Source organism: Rhinoraja longicauda, chromosome 38, assembly GCF_053455715.1.
Source record: "Rhinoraja longicauda isolate Sanriku21f chromosome 38, sRhiLon1.1, whole genome shotgun sequence".
NCBI classification, from domain to species: domain Eukaryota; kingdom Metazoa; phylum Chordata; class Chondrichthyes; order Rajiformes; family Arhynchobatidae; genus Rhinoraja; species Rhinoraja longicauda.
In genome coordinates this window covers 194,655-212,814 of record NC_135990.1, presented here as the reverse complement: position 1 = coordinate 212,814, position 18,160 = coordinate 194,655, and the positions used below count along the sequence as shown (strand labels likewise).

General features: G+C 54.6%; 1 protein-coding gene across 1 annotated transcript; it reads left to right on the top strand.

The window, feature by feature from the left end:
• The first annotated feature begins 410 nt into the window (after positions 1–410).
• On the top strand, positions 411–16,713 carry fan1 (FANCD2 and FANCI associated nuclease 1). The gene is made up of 14 exons (XM_078430042.1): positions 411–610; positions 926–1,091; positions 3,163–3,303; positions 4,218–4,407; positions 5,392–5,625; positions 6,324–6,452; positions 7,482–7,590; positions 7,827–7,946; positions 10,753–10,917; positions 12,365–12,500; positions 12,580–12,683; positions 13,234–13,428; positions 14,789–14,917; positions 15,088–16,713. Exons 1-14 carry the CDS (start codon positions 449–451, stop codon positions 15,223–15,225), a joined length of 2,118 nt encoding a protein of 705 aa, XP_078286168.1. The 5' UTR covers positions 411–448; the 3' UTR covers positions 15,226–16,713.
• The last annotated feature ends 1,447 nt before the right edge of the window (positions 16,714–18,160 follow it).

Below are 18,160 nucleotides of genomic sequence, written 5' to 3'. Positions count from 1 at the left end.
AAGATAGACCACTCAACCATAAACATCGTAGTACGTCACGGCGCCATTTTAGTAGGCAGAAACTTGCAGAAACATTTAAAAAGAAAAATAACAATGTGAGTTGATAGATGAGATATATTCTGCATTTTAATGGTATCATCCATTCCGTTCATACTGGATCAGTTTACTTGCTTAATTAGATTTAGTACATACTGTTCCCCCAAAACACTGATCACACTGCGCGAGGCAGAGCGAGCGACAGGGTTCGCTTATTAAAATGGCGGAGACAGAGCGAGCAGCAGGGTTTGCTTACTAAAATGGCGGAGGCAGAGAGAGCGGCGGGGTTTGCTTACTAAAATGGCGGAAGCAGATCGAGCCGCAGGGTTTGCTTACTAAAATGGCGGCCTTCACCGGTACAGGCGCCCTCGACGGAGAGGTCCATCCTGCTCCTCTAGTATCTTTGCTGCCGATGCCGCCGCCGAAGCGGCCGCGGGTCGCGGGGACGTCGCCCACCCGGGCCCCGCCGCCCCGCCCCGACCCCGACCCCGCGCCCGCCCTCGTCCCCCGCCGCCCGAACAAGTTGTCGCGGCGACATCGCGGGGGGAGGGAGCCCCCCGGGGAGGGAGAGGGAGCGCCCCCCGGGGAGGGGGAGGGAGAGGGAGCGCCCCCCGGGGAGGGGGAGGGAGAGGGAGCGCCCCTTGGGGCCGGGGAGGGAGCGCCCCCCGAGGAGGGGGATGGGGAGGGAGCGCCCCCCGGGGAGGGAGAGGGAGCGCCCCCCGGGGAGGGGGAGGGAGAGGGAGCGCCCCTTGGGGCCGGGGAGGGAGCGCCCCCCGAGGAGGGGGATGGGGAGGGAGCGCCCCCCGGGGAGGGAGCGCCCCTTGGGGCCGGGGAGGGAGCGCCCCCCGAGGAGGGGGATGGGGAGGGAGCGCCCCCTGGGGCCGGGGAGGGGGAGGGAGCGCCCCCCGGGGCCTCGGGTGATGCGGACGCCGCCTGCCCGCACTACTACCTGGTGAACTTCCAGCGGGTCGTGGCCGCGGTGTTGCGGAGCCCGGACGCCGAGCTGTTGAACGAGGAGGACGGGCGCTGCATCGGCTCCTTCGGGCGGCTCTCGGGTAAATGAGGCCAATGTCCCCACAGCCCCTGGCGCGGCCCGGCCCGGCCCGCTGTTGCTCCAGCACGCTGCCTCCCCCAGCACCTCCACAGTGCCCGCACCTCACCCCCCCCACCTCCACAGTGCCCGCACCTCCACCCCCCACCTCCACAGTGCCCGCACCTCCAACCCCCACCTCCACAGTGCCCGCACCTCCACCCCCCACCCCCACAGTGCCCGCACCTCCACAGTGCCCCCACCTCCACAGTGCCCGCACCTCCACAGTGCCCGCACCTCCCCCCCCACCTCCACAGTGCCCGCACCTCCACTGTGTCCCCACCTCCATAGCGCCAGCATTTCCACAGTGCCCCCACCCCCACAGTGCCCACACCTCCCCCCCACCTCCACAGTGCCCGCACCTCCCCCCCCCCACCTCCACGGTGCCAGCACCTCCACCCCCCACCTCCACAGTGCCCGCAGCTCCCCCCACCTCCACAGTGCCCACACCTCCACCCCCCACCTCCACAGTGCCCGCACCTCCACCTCCACAGTGCCCCCCTCCACAGTGTCCGCACCTCCCCCCACCTCCACAGTGCCCGCACCCCCCCTCCTCCACACTGCCCGCACCTCCACCTCCCCCCACCTCCACAGTGCCCGCACCTCCACAGTGCCCCCCACCTCCACAGTGTCCGCACCTCCCCCCACCTTCACACTGCCCGCACCTCCACAGTGTCCGCACCTCCCCCCCCACCTCCACACTGACCGCACCTCCACCTCCCTCCCACCTCCACAGTGCCCGCACCTCCACCCCCCCCACCTCCACAGTGCCCGCACCTCCACCCGCCACACTGCCCGCACCTCCACATATCCTCCCCAAATATACCGGAATAAAATGTGTACATTTCCAATGAGGTCACCTCTCATTTTTCTATACGAGAATGCCAGCCTACTCTCTGTCCAGTACAGCAGTCTCAGTCTGCTGAGTCTTTGCTGCATTTTATGGCAATTATATCCTTGAAGTAAGTGGTCCAAAATGGAACCAAGTACTGTAGATGTGGTCTCGCCAAGATCCTGTGTGACTCTCCTAGAATATAATTGTACTAAAATCCTCGCGCAATGAAGACTATATTATGTTTGTCTTTCTTAACAGTTTGCTGCACGTGCTTGTTACATTACAGTGACTTGTGTTAAATGTAAACATGCACAGGAGACACAAGGAACTGCAGGTGCTGGAATTTTCTGGAGGAACTCAACGGGTCAGGCAACATCTGTGGAGAGAATGGCCAAGCGATGTTTTAAGTTAGAGTCATAGAATCCTACAGTGTGGAAGCAGGTCCTTTGGCCCAACTTCCCCACGCCGACCAACAGGCCCCATCTACACAAATCCTACATGACCCACTAAACCTTTACTATGTCTTTTAAATGTTTCGATAGTACCTGCCTCAAATACCTCCTCCGGCAGTTTGTTCCATAGACCCACCATCCTATATGTAAAAACAGTTACCCCTCAGGTTCCAATTACATTTTTTCCCCCTCACCTTAAACCTATGTCCTCTGGTTCCTTTGCTCTAATCTGTGCAAAAGACTCCTCAAACAAACCCAAATTGATTTTCTATTCATAAATCCACAATGAATAGTGCATACATTGGCTGCATAATTATTTTTGAAGTGTTGTTCTAATGTCCTTTATTGTGGATTTGAGCATTATTCTCTTCCACTGAGACCAAGCTCACTCACTGGTTTCATGTTTCTTCCTCCCTCCACTGTCATGTTTCCGACCCTCCAGTCTGCAGCTGTCACACTGCAGTTTATGGGATCGTGGGAGATTTTAACCACAGCATCCCCTGGTTCAAAATGTTGTGTCCAGATTGTCAGAACCGGCAGAGGTATAAGTTTTCAGCTTCATTCACGTTATCTTCACTATTATGTAATCATTTTATTTCCTCATTTGCACGGACTCTGGTTCTTGGATATTTCTGCAAGTTTTTGCTGTGTCTGTGTTATGTTCAGTTCCTCTGCCATATCCTCACATCCAGGACTCCTTTACTGGTCTTCCTTCGTTGAAGTCACTGTGTGCTCTCTTGTGTCCTCAGCTCCTGCTCAGAAACTCTATGTCAGGCTTTTCCAACGGAAGCTGAATTGGTTAAAGGTGAACAGACTGCATTATGCTGAGGTGTGCCTGGATCTGATGCCCGTCATCGATGAGCTGGCCCTGGCTGGCCTGGTTCAGACAGGTACGGACCCCTTGAGTACAGTACTGCTGGAGGTAACGGAATGGTTGAAACATCAGGACAGAGTGGAGAAGGGGAATCGGTGGAATAAAGAGGAGAGGGTGAGGAGTGAGACGGGCCGCAGGTGATTGGTGGATATGGGGGGGGGGGGGGTAAAGGGGACCTGTGACCATAATGGCCATTCCAGCTCTTGTTTACAGCTCTCCCCGTCCCCACAATGTCCTGTCCATCCTCAGCCTTCTCCATCGCCAGAGTGAAGCCCAATGCTAACTAGACAAACCTCTAATATTCTGCCTGGGTCGTGTGCCTGAACATTACATTTACCCTCCCCCATTCCTCCACCATCCTTGCAGCCCCTCCACTCTTCCATTTCCAACCCCCTCGTTTCCCATGTTCATTGCCCCCCTCTCCTGGCCCCACCCACACACATTTCTCCCACAGTCCCCATTTGGTTCTGCTTCCACTTGCCATCGCTCTCCCCAGTGATCCCATGATCAGCACACAGGCAGCATTGTTCGCACCTACTGGTTCACCTCCCCATCACCCCACTCTATCCACAGGGCACCTCGTGCTTCTGTTACACCATTCCCCCTCCTTTATCTTCAGGTCAGTTTAGTTTATTGTCACGTGTGCCGGGGTTCAGTGAAAGGCTATTGTTACCTATCACTTCATGAGCTACCTCTTCTCTCCACTCAGTGCAGTTTGGGGTCTGAGCTCGGGGCTCCAGGCCTGGGCCCTGGGCTTGTACTTCGGGCCTGTGCTTGATGCCCGGGGCCTGGGCTTGTACTTCAGGCGGGTGCTTGATGCCCGGGGCCTGGGCTCCGGGCCTGTTCTCGGGGCTCTGGGTTACAGTCCCGGCCGTGGCCAGCCTGCGATCGCTGGACCTCGCTGTCTGACCGTGTCCTTTCCCTCCCCAGGGGCCGAGCTACACGATGTTTCCCACGGCCTAGACCTGCTGACGGCTCCTGAACTCAAACTGCTGGCCAGACACTTCCATTTGCGGGCCCAGGGTCAGAGGGCGGAGATGATTGGGGCATTGCTGAGCCTGGCCAAGCAGCAGTCGATCTTCAGCGTGAATCGTAGTCCTGCGTCTGCCATCCTGACCAGGTGCTCCCACTCACACTGGCACCGGGTACTGAGGGGGGAGCTGGGTACTGGGGGGGAGCTGGCTCTGGGTACTGGGGGGGGGGGGAGAGCTGGAACTGGGTACTGGGGGGGGGGGGGGGAGCTGGAGCTGGGTACTGGGGGGGGGAGCGGGCACTGGGTACTGGGGGGGGGGAGCTGGAGCCGGGTACTGGGGGGGGAGCTGGCACTGGGTACTGGGGGGGGAGCGGGCACTGGGTACTGGGGGGAGCTGGAGCTGGGTACTGGGGGGGGAGCGGGCACTGGGTACTGGGGGGGGAGCTGGAGCTGGGTACTGGGGGGGGGGAGCTGGGTACTGGGGGGGAGCTGGGTACTGGGGGGGGGGAGCTGGGTACTGGGGGGGATTCACAAAATGCTGGAGTAACTCAGCAGGTCAGGCAGCATCTCGGGAGAGAAGGAATGGGTGACGTTTCGGGTCGAGACCCTTCAGTACTGGGGGGGGAGCTGGGTACTGGGGGGGAGCTGGCACGGGGAGCTGGAGCTGTGTACTGGGGGGGGGGGGGGCTGGGTACTGGGGAGGGGGAGCTGGGTACTGGGGGGGAGAGCGTTGCGGTGTGCGCTGCACCAGCACTGGTGCCCATGGTGCTGCAGGGGTGGAAGCTGCAGCAATTGTTCACCGGCAGCCTGTAGGGTGGTCGCTGGTTCTGCCGCCTGCTGTCCAGTCAGGGATAATCTCGCGGTGCTGCCAGGCGTGGTGTTGCCAGGCGCAGTGCCCCCCGACCAGTTCTTGTGGTTTACTTGGTGTGGGCCCGACACAGACGGGCAGTGCCCGGCCTGGTGCCAGCCATGGTCAGGCATCATTCACTGCACTGTAACCTGGCTCTTCAGCTGGTTGGTGGCCTGGGCTCGTGGGCAAGGTAGGGCCTGGCACAGGGTGCAGAGGGGGGGGGGCTGGGGGCGGTGGCACTAACGCTTTGTGAGTGTGTTTTCTGGGCCTTGTGTTGTCAGGATAAAGGAGATGGTTGGGCCCTGTGTGCGCCTATTGATGGCCGCCCGCGCTGTCTTCTCACGAGTGCTGCTGCTTTACTCCCTGACGGAGCCGATGGACGTGGAGGATGCGGCCTGCGCTGGTCAGAACCAGTTGTCCACATTGCTGCTGGTCAATATGGGCCGGCTGACCTTCCCACACTACACCATCCACAGGGAGGCCAAGATCTTCCAGAACAGAGAGGACTTGCTCAGGTAAGGGAACACCTACATCCAGTCACAAGGTCACAGAAGAACCACAGGAACGCTGCCTCTGCGGGCACTGACCCAGGGATCATCCTAATTTAGGGCAGATAACTGAATATATGGGCTGATTATTGGATCTATTGGTGGTGGAGCCTCTTGCAATCATTATATTCCTTGCTTCATTCTCACTTCTGAGGTGTGAGCTGCGTATTTTGTTAAATCTCTTCCTAAACGTGAGTCCAAATCGTTCACTAGTAGAAAATGCATTGGGGCAGGTGCAAGAGAGGATATGAGAAATGGGAGTGGTACAAAGAGTGGTGATATTGGGGTGTACATTCACAGATCCTGAGCAGTGCAGTGGCAATAATTACAGAGACTCGCTGGGTGTTTCCTTTATTATGCGAGAAATGGAGTAAACCAGGAGAAGTCTGCTCTTCACCGCAAAGATTTACAATGGTTGACGGATTAGAGAATTGTAGCGATGTTGGATTTGATAAACTAGGATTGTCTTTGGAACGCAGAAGCTGAGGCGAGACCTAATTCAGTTGTCGTTACAGTTGGTTGCCACTGAGACGTGTGTGAACAGCCCTGTGGTTTCAACAGCATTGCTGGTGGGGGGCAGATTAGTTACAGCTGCTAAATGATGGGCTGAATGGCCTGTGTCTATGATTGAGGGGGATGTGGTGACTGACAGTGTTGTTTTGCAGGTATGAGGCAGCCCGTCACACGCTGACAGAGCTGGGAGTAGCAATGGCCACCAAGCACTGGGAAGTTGCTCTACAGATTTATCAAACAGCCAAGGAGACGTGGAACCACCTGGACAACAGTGACCTCCGGTAAGGACGGCTCGACACAGGCCCTGTATCCCTGTAGCCAGCCTGCTCTGGCAGTGGCAACTCTGCTCCAGCCTCCCCAGCCCAGGAACTACCTACAGCTCCTGTGGAAGCACCTGGCAAACCCACAGGTGTGGCCACGAGCCGTCAAGGGAAGGGAAACACTAGTTGGTGGAGGTGGTGGGTTGGAGGAACAGTTCCAACTAACACACCTCACTTTCATACATTGATTAATTGTTGAAAATTGACTAAATTAAAGCTCTCGATGTCTCGCAGAGAGAGGGAGGAGTGAAGGGATTGGATAGGTGACCAAATTCCTGTTAGATGTTTCAGGAGAACGCTGCCTTTGCAAGTGCCAACTGGGGTGGGCACATGTGGGCTGAAGCTCCACAAGGTCATAAATGAGAGGAGCAGAATTAGGCCATTCGGCCCATCAAGTCCACTGCGCCATTCAATCAAGGCTGATCTATCTCTCCTCCTAACCCCATTCTCCTGCCCTCTCCCCATAACCCAGACCCCCGTACTAATCAAGAAACCATCTATCTCTGCCTTAAATATATCCATTGACTACAGCTGTCTGTGGCAAGGAATCCCACAGATTTACCACCCTCTGACTAGAGAAATTTCTCCTCATCTCCTTCCTAAAAGAGCGTCCATTATTTCTGAGGCTATGACCTCTAGTCCTAGACTCTCCCACTAGCGGAAACATCCTCTCCACATCCACTCTGCCTGTTGCACCAGCCCACCCGGCAGCCATTGCGGCTGTTAGTGAGGCCGTGCTTGGTGCTGTGGGGGTGGGGGGTGAGACTGGCGGTAACAGCGAGGCCGTGTTTGTGGGGGTGAGAGTGGGGTGGAGACTGCCGGGATTTTAAGTGAGGGTGCTTGGTGCAGTGAGGTTAGGATGCAGTGGGGTGAGGGTGAGTGTGGGGGTGGGGTGGGGGTGAGGGGGGGGTGGGTGGGGAGCGGTGGGTTTGACCCTGCGTTCTGGGACTTGCTCCCCGCAGTGACGGCTGAACCGTGCGGTGATTACAGGTTTTGGCGGCAGCTGCCGGTCTACCTGCGATGCTTCACCGCCGGCTGGGTCTACACCAGCATCCGCTGCAGAGGGGTGGAGGTTCTCCAGCGGCTGCACATGTACACGGTGAGGACGGAGCCTGGCAGCAGTGCCGAACACCACGGGGGGAGGGGGGGGGGGGGGCAGGACTGGGGTCCAGGTTGCCTGTGTTTATTGTGGAAGATCTGAGGGGTTTATGGAGAACGGTGATTAGCATGGCTGGGGGGGAGATAGGGAGGAGGGGAGATGGGGGTGGAGGTGGGGGAGGGGGGCTGTGTTGTGCTGGGCTCAGTGCCGCTGCCCAATGCCCATGTTGTTGCCAGGAGGCGGTGGCGGAGTTGAGGGACCTCCTGGACCAGAGCGACTTCTGCCCAGGCAGCCGCGGCCACTGGTGGGACCGGCTGTCACTCAACCTGCAGCAGCATCTGAGACAGCCGGAGCAGGTAACCGCGGCAACCCCGTAACCACGGCAACTTCGTAACCACGGCAATCCTGGTAACCCCATAACCGTGGCAACGCCGTAACTGCGGCAACCCAGTAGCCACGGCAACTCCATAACCACGGCAACCCTGGTATCTCCGTAACCACGGCAACCCGGTAACTCCAGTAACCCTGTTAACCCCCAGTAATGGTGCCGTGCCGACGGGCCCCTGGTTTTTAAAAAGTATATATTTTTTTACAATAGGTGCAGGAGGAGGCCATTCGGCCCTTCGAGCCAGCACCGCCATTCAATGTGATCATGGCTGATCATTCTCAATCAGTACCCCGTTCCTGCCTTCTCCCCATACCCCCTGACTCCGCTATCCTTAAGAGCTCTATCTAGCTCTCTCTTGAATGTATTCAGAGAATTGGCCTCCACTGCCTTCTGAGGCAGAGAATTCCACAGATTCACAACTCTCTGACTGAATTTTTTTTTCCTCATCTCTGTTCTAAATGGCTGACCCCTTATTCTTAAACTGTGGCCCCTTGTTCTGGACCTTGTGGTACCCCACTAGTCACTGCCTGCCATTCTGAAAGGGACCCATTTATCCCCACTCTTTGCTTTCTGTCTGTCAACCAACTTTCTATCCATGTCAGTACCCTACCTCCAATACCATGTGCTCTAATTTTGCCCACCAATCTATGTGGGACCTTGTCGAAGGCTTTCTGAAAGTCGATGTACACCACATCCACCGACTCTCCCCTGTCAATTTTCCTAGTTACATCCTCAAAAAATTCCAGTAGATTAGTCAAGCACGATTTCCCCTTCGTAAATCCATGCTGACTCGGAATAGGGCGGCACGGTAGCGCAGCGGTAGAGTTGCTGCTTTACAGCGAATGCAGCGCCGGAGACACAGGTTCGATCCTGACTACGGGTGCTGCACTGTAAGGAGTTTGTACGTTCTCCCCGTGACCTGCGTGGGTTTTCTCCGAGATCTTCGGTTTCCTCCCACACTCCAAAGACGTACAGGTATGTAGGTTAATTGGCTGGGTAAATGTTAAAAAAATTGTCCCTAGTGGGTGTAGGATAGTGTTAAAAAATGTACGGGGATCACTGGGCGGCACGGACTTGGAGGGCCGAAAAGGCCTGTTTCCGGCTGTATATATATGATATGATATGATCCCGTTACTGCTATCCAAATGGTCCGCAATTTCGTCTTTTATAATTGACTCCAGCATCTTCCCCACCACTGATGTCAGACTAACTGGTCTATAATTTCACGTTTGCTCTCTCCCTCCTTTCTTGAAAAGTGGGATAACATTAGCTACCCTCCAATCCACAGGAACTGACCCGGAATCTATAGAACATTGGAAAATAATCACTAATGCGTCCACAATTTCTAAAGCCACCTCCTTAAGCACCATGGGATGCAGACCATCAGGCCCTGGGGATTTATCAGCCTTCAGTCCCATCAGTCTACCCAAAACTTTTTCCTGCCTAATGTGGATTTCCTCCAGTTCCTCTGTCACCCTAGGATCTCTGGCCACTAGAACATCTGGGAGATTGTTTGTATCCTCCTTAGTGAAGACTGATCCAAAGTACCGGTTCAACTCGTCTGCCATTTCCTTGTTCCCCATAATAAATTCCCCTGCTTCTGTCTTCAAGGGACCCGCATTTGCCTTGACTATTTTTTTCCTCTTCACATACCTAAAAAAGCTTTTACTATCCTCCTTTATATTATTGGCTAGTTCACTCTCGTACCTCATCTTTTCTCCCCGTATTGCCTTTTTAGTTATCTTCTGTTGCTCTTTAAAAGAGTCCTAATCCTCTGGCTTCCCACTCTTCTTTGCTATGTTATACTTCCCTTTTATTTTTATGCTGTCCTTGACTTCCCTTGTCAGCCACGGGTGCCTCTTACTCCCCTTAGAATCTTTCCTCCTCTTTGGGATAAATTGATCCTGCAACTTCTGCATTATTCCCAGGAATACCTGCCATTGCTGTTCCACAGTCTTCCCTGCTAGGGCCTCCTTCCAGTCAATTTTGGCCAGCTCCTGCCTCATGCCTCTGTAATCCCCATTGCTATACTGTAATACTGACTCCTCCGATTTTCCCTTCTCCCTCTCAATTTGTAGAGTAAAACTTCTTATATTGTGATCACTGCCTCCTAATGGCTCATTTACCTCAAGTCCCCTTATCAGGTCAGGTTCATTACATAACACTAAATCCAGAATTGCCTTCTCCCTGGTAGGCTCCAGTACAAGCTGTTCTAAGAATCCATCTCGAAGGCAATCCACAAACTCCTTTTCCTGGGGTCCATTACCAACCTGATTTTCCCAGTCTACCTGCATGTTGAAATCTCCCATGACCACCGTAGCATTACATTTCTGACATGCCAATTATAGCTCCTGATTCAACTTGCACCCTATGTCGAGGCTACTGTTTGGGGGCCTTTAGATGACTCCCATTAGGGTCTTTTTACCCTTACAATTCCTCATCTCTATCCATACTGATTCTACATCTCCTGATTCTATGTCACTCCTTGCAAGGGAGTGAATATCATTCCTCACCAACAGAGCTACCCCGCCCCCTCTCCCCACCTGCCTGTTTTTTCTGTACGTTGTGTACCCCTGAATATTCAGCTCCCTGAATATTACTCCTCTTGTAACCATGTCTCAGTGATTCCCACAACATCATACTTTGCCGAGGTTACTGAGGTGTTGCTGCATCCTCACTAACCCACGAGGCCGGCTGGGCCCGGCTCCACCGGGAACGCGGTGGTTCACAGCTCGTCTGCTGCCACTGAGCCGGCGTTTGTGACTTTGCTGCAGGCCGTGGCGTGCGTGAGGGAAGCGCTGGCAGATGCGCGGGTGCATGCCGGACACCGACTGGCACTGCAACAGCGGGCACAGCGCATGCACGACTCCCCGAGCTGCAAACAGTGGCACCACCTCCTCCAGGAGCTGCCCATCGTACCTGTGGACGCTGTGCCGCACGTGAGTAGTGGGTGGCACCGCACACACCGACCCTGGGGCCCCTGGGGCAAGACTGTGGCCCCTGGGGCAAGACTGTGGCCCCTGGGGCAAGACTGTGGTCCCTGGGGCAAGACTGTGGTCCCTGGGGCAAGACTGTGGTCCCTGGGGCAAGACTGTGGTCCCTGGGGCAAGACTGTGGTCCCTGGGGCAAGACTGTGGCCCCTGGGGCAAGACTGTGGCCCCTGGGGCAAGACTGTGGTCCCTGGGGCAATAGAGAGGGTGGGGTGCCTGCCTTCATTGATCCTGGTGATGGGTGGAGGTCGGGAAGTCGTGTTGCCGCTCTAGACCTTGGTGATGGGCACCAGAGTGGCGACTACCTGCCTGCTGGCCCAGATGAGGAGCTGCCGTCACACAGTACGATCGCTCCACTCCTTTACTTCTTTATTTATCTGCACACTGTCGACACCTTCTTTGTAGGAGAGGTTGTGTGTTCTCATAACTCCTTTGTCTCCTTTCCTTTAAATGCTTCAAATCTCGAGCCGGGCTGAGAGGAAGAGTCCAGTGCCCCGTTCCTGCCATTTATCGTCATTGGTCAGTGTTCGGTCCAGAGCCTGGTCGGCCTGCGTGTGGCAGTGGTCATTGGGGTCAGACCGTCACTCATTCCCACACGTCATTAGGCAACATGAGTGGACATCATGTGACACGGCGTTGGTGAGATCACACCTGCTGTGTTGTGAGCAGTTCTGGTCGGCATTGCTACAGGAAGCAGGTGATTGAACCAGAGAGGGGGAAGAGAAGATTCACAAGACTGTTCCCGAGAGCAGAGCTGAGATTTAAAGAGTGACCGGAGAGGCTGGGATAGTTTTCCTCGGAGCAAAGGTGACCTTATTGAGGTTAATAACATGATGAGAGTCAGAGATACTCAGTCTTTTCCCCAGGGAAGGGAAGTCTAAAACTAGAGGGCAGAGGTTTACGGTGAGAGGGGAAAGATTTAAAGGTAACTAAGGGGCAACTTTCACAAGAGGGTGGTGGGTAAATGGAACCAGTGCCAGAGGAAGTGGTAGAGGCAGCTACAATAAGTGTTCACAGATGTTTGGACAGGTACATGGATAGTTCAGGTACATGGATAATGGCAGGTACATGCATAGGGCAGGTTCAGAAGGACACAGGCCAACCACAGGCAGGTGGGACTAGCTCTGTTGCTTTGCTGTGTAACTCCATCCCTCTCAGTGCTCTCCTCTCTCAGTCAGGTGTGACTGTGCCAAGTTCAGGTGCGACTATGTACCTGGTTCAGGGGGAAAGACACTGTTCAGGTGCCTAGGCCTCTGGCCTGCTCCAGATTACGGCCGATTACAGCCACTCTCCCTCCCTGTGTTGCACTGGCAGCAGTCTCCCCTGGCTCACCTCTGGCCACTGGCCATTTGGCAGAGTCTGAGGCCTTTCTGAATTTGACCTTTGTTCTTTGCAGGTGACAATAAAGGGCAGACCCTGCCCGGGAATGGGCACTGCCCGCTTCCTGCTGGAGGAGGAGTATGTTTGTGCGGCGGTCTGCTCGGTGGAGATGCTGTCCCTGGCCCACTACCGGCAGCTGGGCTTTGATCAGGGTAATGGCCGCAACAATGGCGCTTGTCTGGTTGGGGAATTGCCAGGACTCTGCAGTAATCTGTCGCTGTCTCCACACAGGGATCCATGGAGAAGGGGCCACGTACCTCACACTATTCGGCCTTCTCTTCTGGGAGATCATCTTCCTGCCGGGAATACCGGATGTTTTCCGGAATCCGTTTCAGGTACTGGCTGTCGTTCTGAGTGACAGACACTCTAAGCAGGACCTGTGGATCCTCACTGCAAATCACAGCAGATTCAAATTTTCTTCGGGATTCCGTATTTAAATAACCTTTTAAAGCAAATTGGATAATTACTTAAAATTCCATGTTTAGGGAGCAGGCTTCACCAAACTCTCGAATGAGTGGATACAAAGTGTGAGAGTACCCCAGTGGGTCAGGCAATAAAGCTCTGTTATACCTGTTATACTGTTATCTCTGGATGTTTCAGGTTGGAATCCTTCTTCAGACATGTTCTCCAGAGATGCTGCCTGACACGCTGAGTTACTCCAGCACTTTGTATCTGTGTAAACCGGCATCTGCAGTTCCTTATTTCCCCCATTATTCAGCAGCCTGCGTAACTCGTGGGGAGCAGGAAACTCGGTCTTGGTTCCTCAACTTCCCTGGTGCCATATCTGCTGTGTGCAGAGATTTAGCCAATGGTTCTACTGTGGGTCGGGACAGCAGGGCCGGGCCCAGCTTGCATGGTTGACGTGTAACTGTGTTTGTGTCCTAGACCCATCCTCTGGATCTGTACACAGACTGCTTCTACCGGAACAGGTCGGAGCCCATTGAATCGAGGCTCCGGCTCCTGCAAGAAGCTTCCACGGACACTCTCCACACACTCATGGCTGACGTGTGGAACACTCACAAAGACACAGCCACTGCCTTGGTGAACTGGGAGATCTTCCGTTCCATTCAGCAGGCCCAGGTCAGTGGCTTCTCATCCCAGCCAGAACCACACACACTGTTTACATCCACATTCCACCTCCCTGTTATTGTTCCAGTCAGATCTGTAGTGTAGGTTGTACAGTAGATTACAACACACACGTACTGCATCGATTATACAGTGTAGTTGTGTAGTTATACAGTAGATTACTATTACTGTATCAATTATACAGTCACATCAGATCCGAAACAGGGGCTTTGGAGAATTTGAGTTTGCTATTTATTGGACTTTTATTGGAGGGAAATCATGTTTAATGACAAATTCTAATTGTCAGCGAAGATGCTGTTATCAATATGGATTGCGAGATGTCAATTGGAAAGACTAGTGAGCTAAAAAGGATTGAGTGTAGAGCATGGATAGGAAGTTGGTTTAAGGGGAGAGAGCAGTGAGTGGTGGTGACACGGCCCAGACCCTGGTGGGACAGCAATGGGGTCACCACGGTTACCCTTACATCCGTGTTCAAGATAAAGTCTGATTAACACAAGCTTGAATATGTGGCAGTGAGGAAGTAATAGACAGGCAAAAGCATGAAACATGAAAGAACAATGAAGCGCAGTAGTAGAAGGGCCTCGACCTGAAGAAGGGTCTCGACCCGAAACGTCACCCATTCCTTCTCTCCCGAGATGCTGCCTGACCTGCTGAGTTACTCCAGCATTTTGTGAATAAATCGAAGCGCAGTAGTAGCGTGGTGTAGCGCAGTAGTAGTGTGGTGAAGCATAGCAGTAGAGCGCAGTAGTGGAGCGCAGTAGTAGTGTGGTGAAGTGTGCACGACCGTGCCTGGGGTAACGGTGGAGGGACAAGGAGTGGGGGGTGAAGCAGAGGGGAGCCTGCAGTTCCCAGCACCCTTGGAACACAAAGTGGGTGACAGCTCAATCTCCATTTCTTGTCACTTACCTGTGGGATATGAAGGTGGGGAAGATTTCCCAGTAATGGTTCTGGGGATTTCAGCTCAAAGGTGAGGCAGGAGGAATGGGAGGAAACTGTTCATTGCAGACTGAACAGTGGAGCTACAGTTACAGCTGTGTGGCCCACTGGCTGACTGTGGAGCGGGTGAACCCTGCCCTGCCCTGCACCGGACAGTTCTGATCCAGAGCTGATTGCAGTCAGACTGGCAGTGATGGTGAACTCCAAAACACTCCAAAGCCTGTCTTTGTAAATTTTGGTGGCAGGAGCCAGCAAGGACATGAGGGAGAACGACTGGCAAGTTGTGTTGCTGCAGGGAGCTGCGTCTGACTACACTATCCCATTGATGAGGGTTTGCTCGCCCGCCATTGCACCCAGTCTTACTGTTGATGCAGGGACAGATTGTGGGCTCACTCTGTTTATTTGTGCGACGTTTCAGAGCCTGGTGAGCTGCCTGGGTGGTCTGTTCCTGAGTGACATCTGTCGGATCCTAGCTGAGGACCCAAGGCAGGGTCGTGGAGGTCTGCCCGACCTGGTGGTGTGGAACAGCGAGAGGCTCCAGTACAAGGTGAGAGGGGAGAGGAGGAGGAGGGGGAGAAGGTGAGGGGGGGGAGGTGAGGGGGGGAGGGGGGAATCTCTCCACGGTTTACAGCACATCTCAGTCAGGCACTGTGACATGAATGGCAGTTCCTGACTTCCTGCCTCTGACCCAAACGTTTACTTTCTCTTGTCTCCCAGTTGGTGGAAGTGAAAGGCCCGAGTGACCAGTTGTCGCCCAAGCAGAGGGTCTGGCTGCATCGGCTGCAGAAGCTGGGGGCCGCCGTCGAGGTTTGCCACGTGAGTGTGGTGGGAACACGCAGCCTGGAGCTCGGCTGAAGCCAGTGCCAGTCCCGCAACACCTCCCACTCCACGATATTCCCTGCTAAAATGGTGGCAGGGCAGCCTGTGAACGTGACCTGCTCCTTCAACACCACGTGTGACGGAACGACACCCACCTTAACCTGGGTCACCCCTGCTGATATACCATCGTCAGCCTCACACAGCAGAACTCTGCGGGGTGGCACGCTGACATATACTTCTGTTCTGTCCCTGACCCCAGCGCTCAAACATCACGGGCAAGACCTCACCTGCAGTCAGTTACCCAACTGTCTCATCCGAGCAGAAACTCACTGACTGTGCAATGTAAGTACAGAGATCGTTTATTGTGCAGGAACAGCAATCATCTATTCGCAGTGCTGGTACATAAGGTCATAGATGATAGGAGCAGAATTAGACCATTCGGCCCATCAAGTCATTTGTGGGCGACATGGTGGCATAGCAGTAGAGTTGCTGCTACTTACAGCGAATGCCGCACCGGAGACCCAGGTTCGATCCCAACTACGGGTACTGTCTGTACGGAGTTTGTACGTTCTCCCCGTGACCTGCGTGGGTTTTCACTGAGATCTTCGGTTTCCTCCCACACTCCAAAGACGTGCAGGTTTGTAGGTTAATTGGTTTGGTAAATGTAAAAATTGTCCCTAGTGTGTGTAGGATAGTGTTAATATGCGGGGATCGCTGGTCGGCGCGGACTCAGTGGGCTGAAGGGCCTGTTTCCGCGCTGTATCTCGAAACTAAACACCCTCCCCCCAACACCTCCCTCTCCCCCCAACACCTCCCTCTCCCCCCAACACCACCCCCCCACCACCTCCCACTCTCTCCAACACCACCCACTCCCCCCACCACCTCCCACTCCCCCCACCACCTCCCATTCCCCCCAACACCACCCCCCCCCCCAACTTGCAATGAATCATCTAAACAACATTTGACAAATCCTCCAGAGCTGACACGGAGACAAGTACTGAGTCGCACAGCGAGGTCGAGCTGGTACAGGGGCTTGGCTGGTATAGCAAAGTCGGGCTGGTACGGGGCGGTGTAGCTGGTACGGGGGTCGGGCTGGGGTTGGATGTCTGGTCATGCCGTGCTCACGTTACTCCACTTGGGGCCGAGAGGGTAGAGGTCAGAGTCTCGTCCTCGGTTGTAGGGTGACTGGTTGGTGCAGAAGGTCATGGTCACCGGGTCAGTCCTGGGCGCACAATGTGATCATTGAGACGGATGGAAAACGCACTGAAGCTTTTCATACTAAATAAAAATTACCACCAAAGGCTTGCGAACAGCTGACATCTTTAATTCCCTTGCTTTGTCACGTCGCTCTTACACCAACTCAGGAGCACAGCTTCTGCCTCCCGTGCCGGGCTCCCACCACCCACTGCCCCCCCTTGATGTTAGTTCCTGCTCCTCACAAAACTGGGCCAATTACTTGTTCTGATGGTCAACCCTGAACCCTTCCCTTGTAGAAAGGTTCAAATCGATCAAATTGCAAGTGGAGGGGCAGCAGTCAGTGAGGGGGAGGGAGGGAGGGGGAGGGGCAGCAGTCAGTGAGGGGGAGGGAGGGAGGTGGAGGGGCAGCAGTCAGCGCGGGGGAGGGAGGGAGGTGGAGGGGCAGCAGTCAGCGAGGGGGAGGGAGGGAGGGGCAGCAGTCAGCGAGGGGGAGGGGCAGCAGTCAGCGCGGGGGAGGGAGGGATGGGGCAGCAGTCAGCGAGGGGGAGGGGCAGCAGTCACCGAGAGGCTCCCTCACTAATGAGTATACAATGGGGGAGACGGCAGCAACTGCCCAGGCCGCTGCTCACAGGGAGGGGGGGAACAAGAGGGAGAGTGAGGGGAAGAGATTCTGTCATGAGTGGGGGTGTCAGGGCTTTGCTGTGGCTCTGAGAGATACCCCAGGTTGGTACACTGCCTCCCTGGTGTCTGAAGAGGAAGGGTGTCACGGTCCATGTTGGTCCAAGCCTTGGAGAAGCTTTGGAGTCGGAGGCTCAGATGAAGAGATAGAGGAGGAGTCACAAAGTCCAGCTGGCAGAACTAGCGAGTAGCTCAGAGTTAAACTGTACAAGTATAACTAATAATGTAGATTAACTCAAAGCTTCAGTTACCCAGGGATCTATGATATTGTTGCCATCACTGACACAGAAAATTCAGGTGAGACTGAGGAGAGTAAAAGGGAAAGCAGTATTGTAAAGATCACATCAGTATCGAGAACTTTCTAGAAGCAGACATTAGAAACAAAAGGGATGTTGTCACTTTATCCCACATCACTCACAAATACAGCCGAAATGAAAAACTAACAGATGCCCTCCCAACGATTCCTCCCCTGCGTTTCCAAAATACTTTAGTAAAAATAGAAACTTATTCTGCAGCCAGCAATCCCAAACCTCACCCTGAACCAATGCAAACATTTCACTTTCCACCTGAATGACTTCCTAAAGCTCTGCACCAATTTTCATTCTGGCAGATCTTTGCCGTAGCAAGGTGCCCAAGTTAGCGAACCCAGGCTTGCACCGAGCACTGTCGGGTAGCCAGACTGCAGTCTGAAGAAGGGTCTCGATCCGAAACATCACCCATTCCTTCTCCAGAGATGATGCCTGTCTCGCTGAGTTACTCCAGCATTTTGTGTCTATCTCCAGTACCCCATTGCCTTGTTACTCTCTGGGTAAACACCACCACATTCCCTCAATCTAGTAAACTGGACAATTGGACACGATCTCGTCCCATTATTTTAGAAACATTATTGGAGTCCATGCTCAGTGCCAACGACCGTGAGGAGCGGCCCATTGGTCAGCTGTACTCACCCCACCGCCCACACGGCAGCTCCCACTGGAAGAACTGGTTCAGGTGAACACGGACACAGCAAGTGTCTGCAGAAGGTGCAGTAACAAGTGGCCCCCCTCACTGTAGAGCACAAGTAGAGCTGCCTCTCTGTGGCAAGGCTGACAAATCT

Coding starts and splice junctions, on each gene's coding strand:
- fan1 (XM_078430042.1), top strand. CDS start 449: ATGCCGCCGCCGAAGCGGCCGCGGGTCGCGGGGACGTCGCCCACCCGG. Junction 10,918..12,364: donor CTGTGGACGCTGTGCCGCAC/GTGAGTAGTGGG, acceptor TGTTCTTTGCAG/GTGACAATAAAGGGCAGACC. Junction 12,684..13,233: donor TTTTCCGGAATCCGTTTCAG/GTACTGGCTGTC, acceptor TTTGTGTCCTAG/ACCCATCCTCTGGATCTGTA.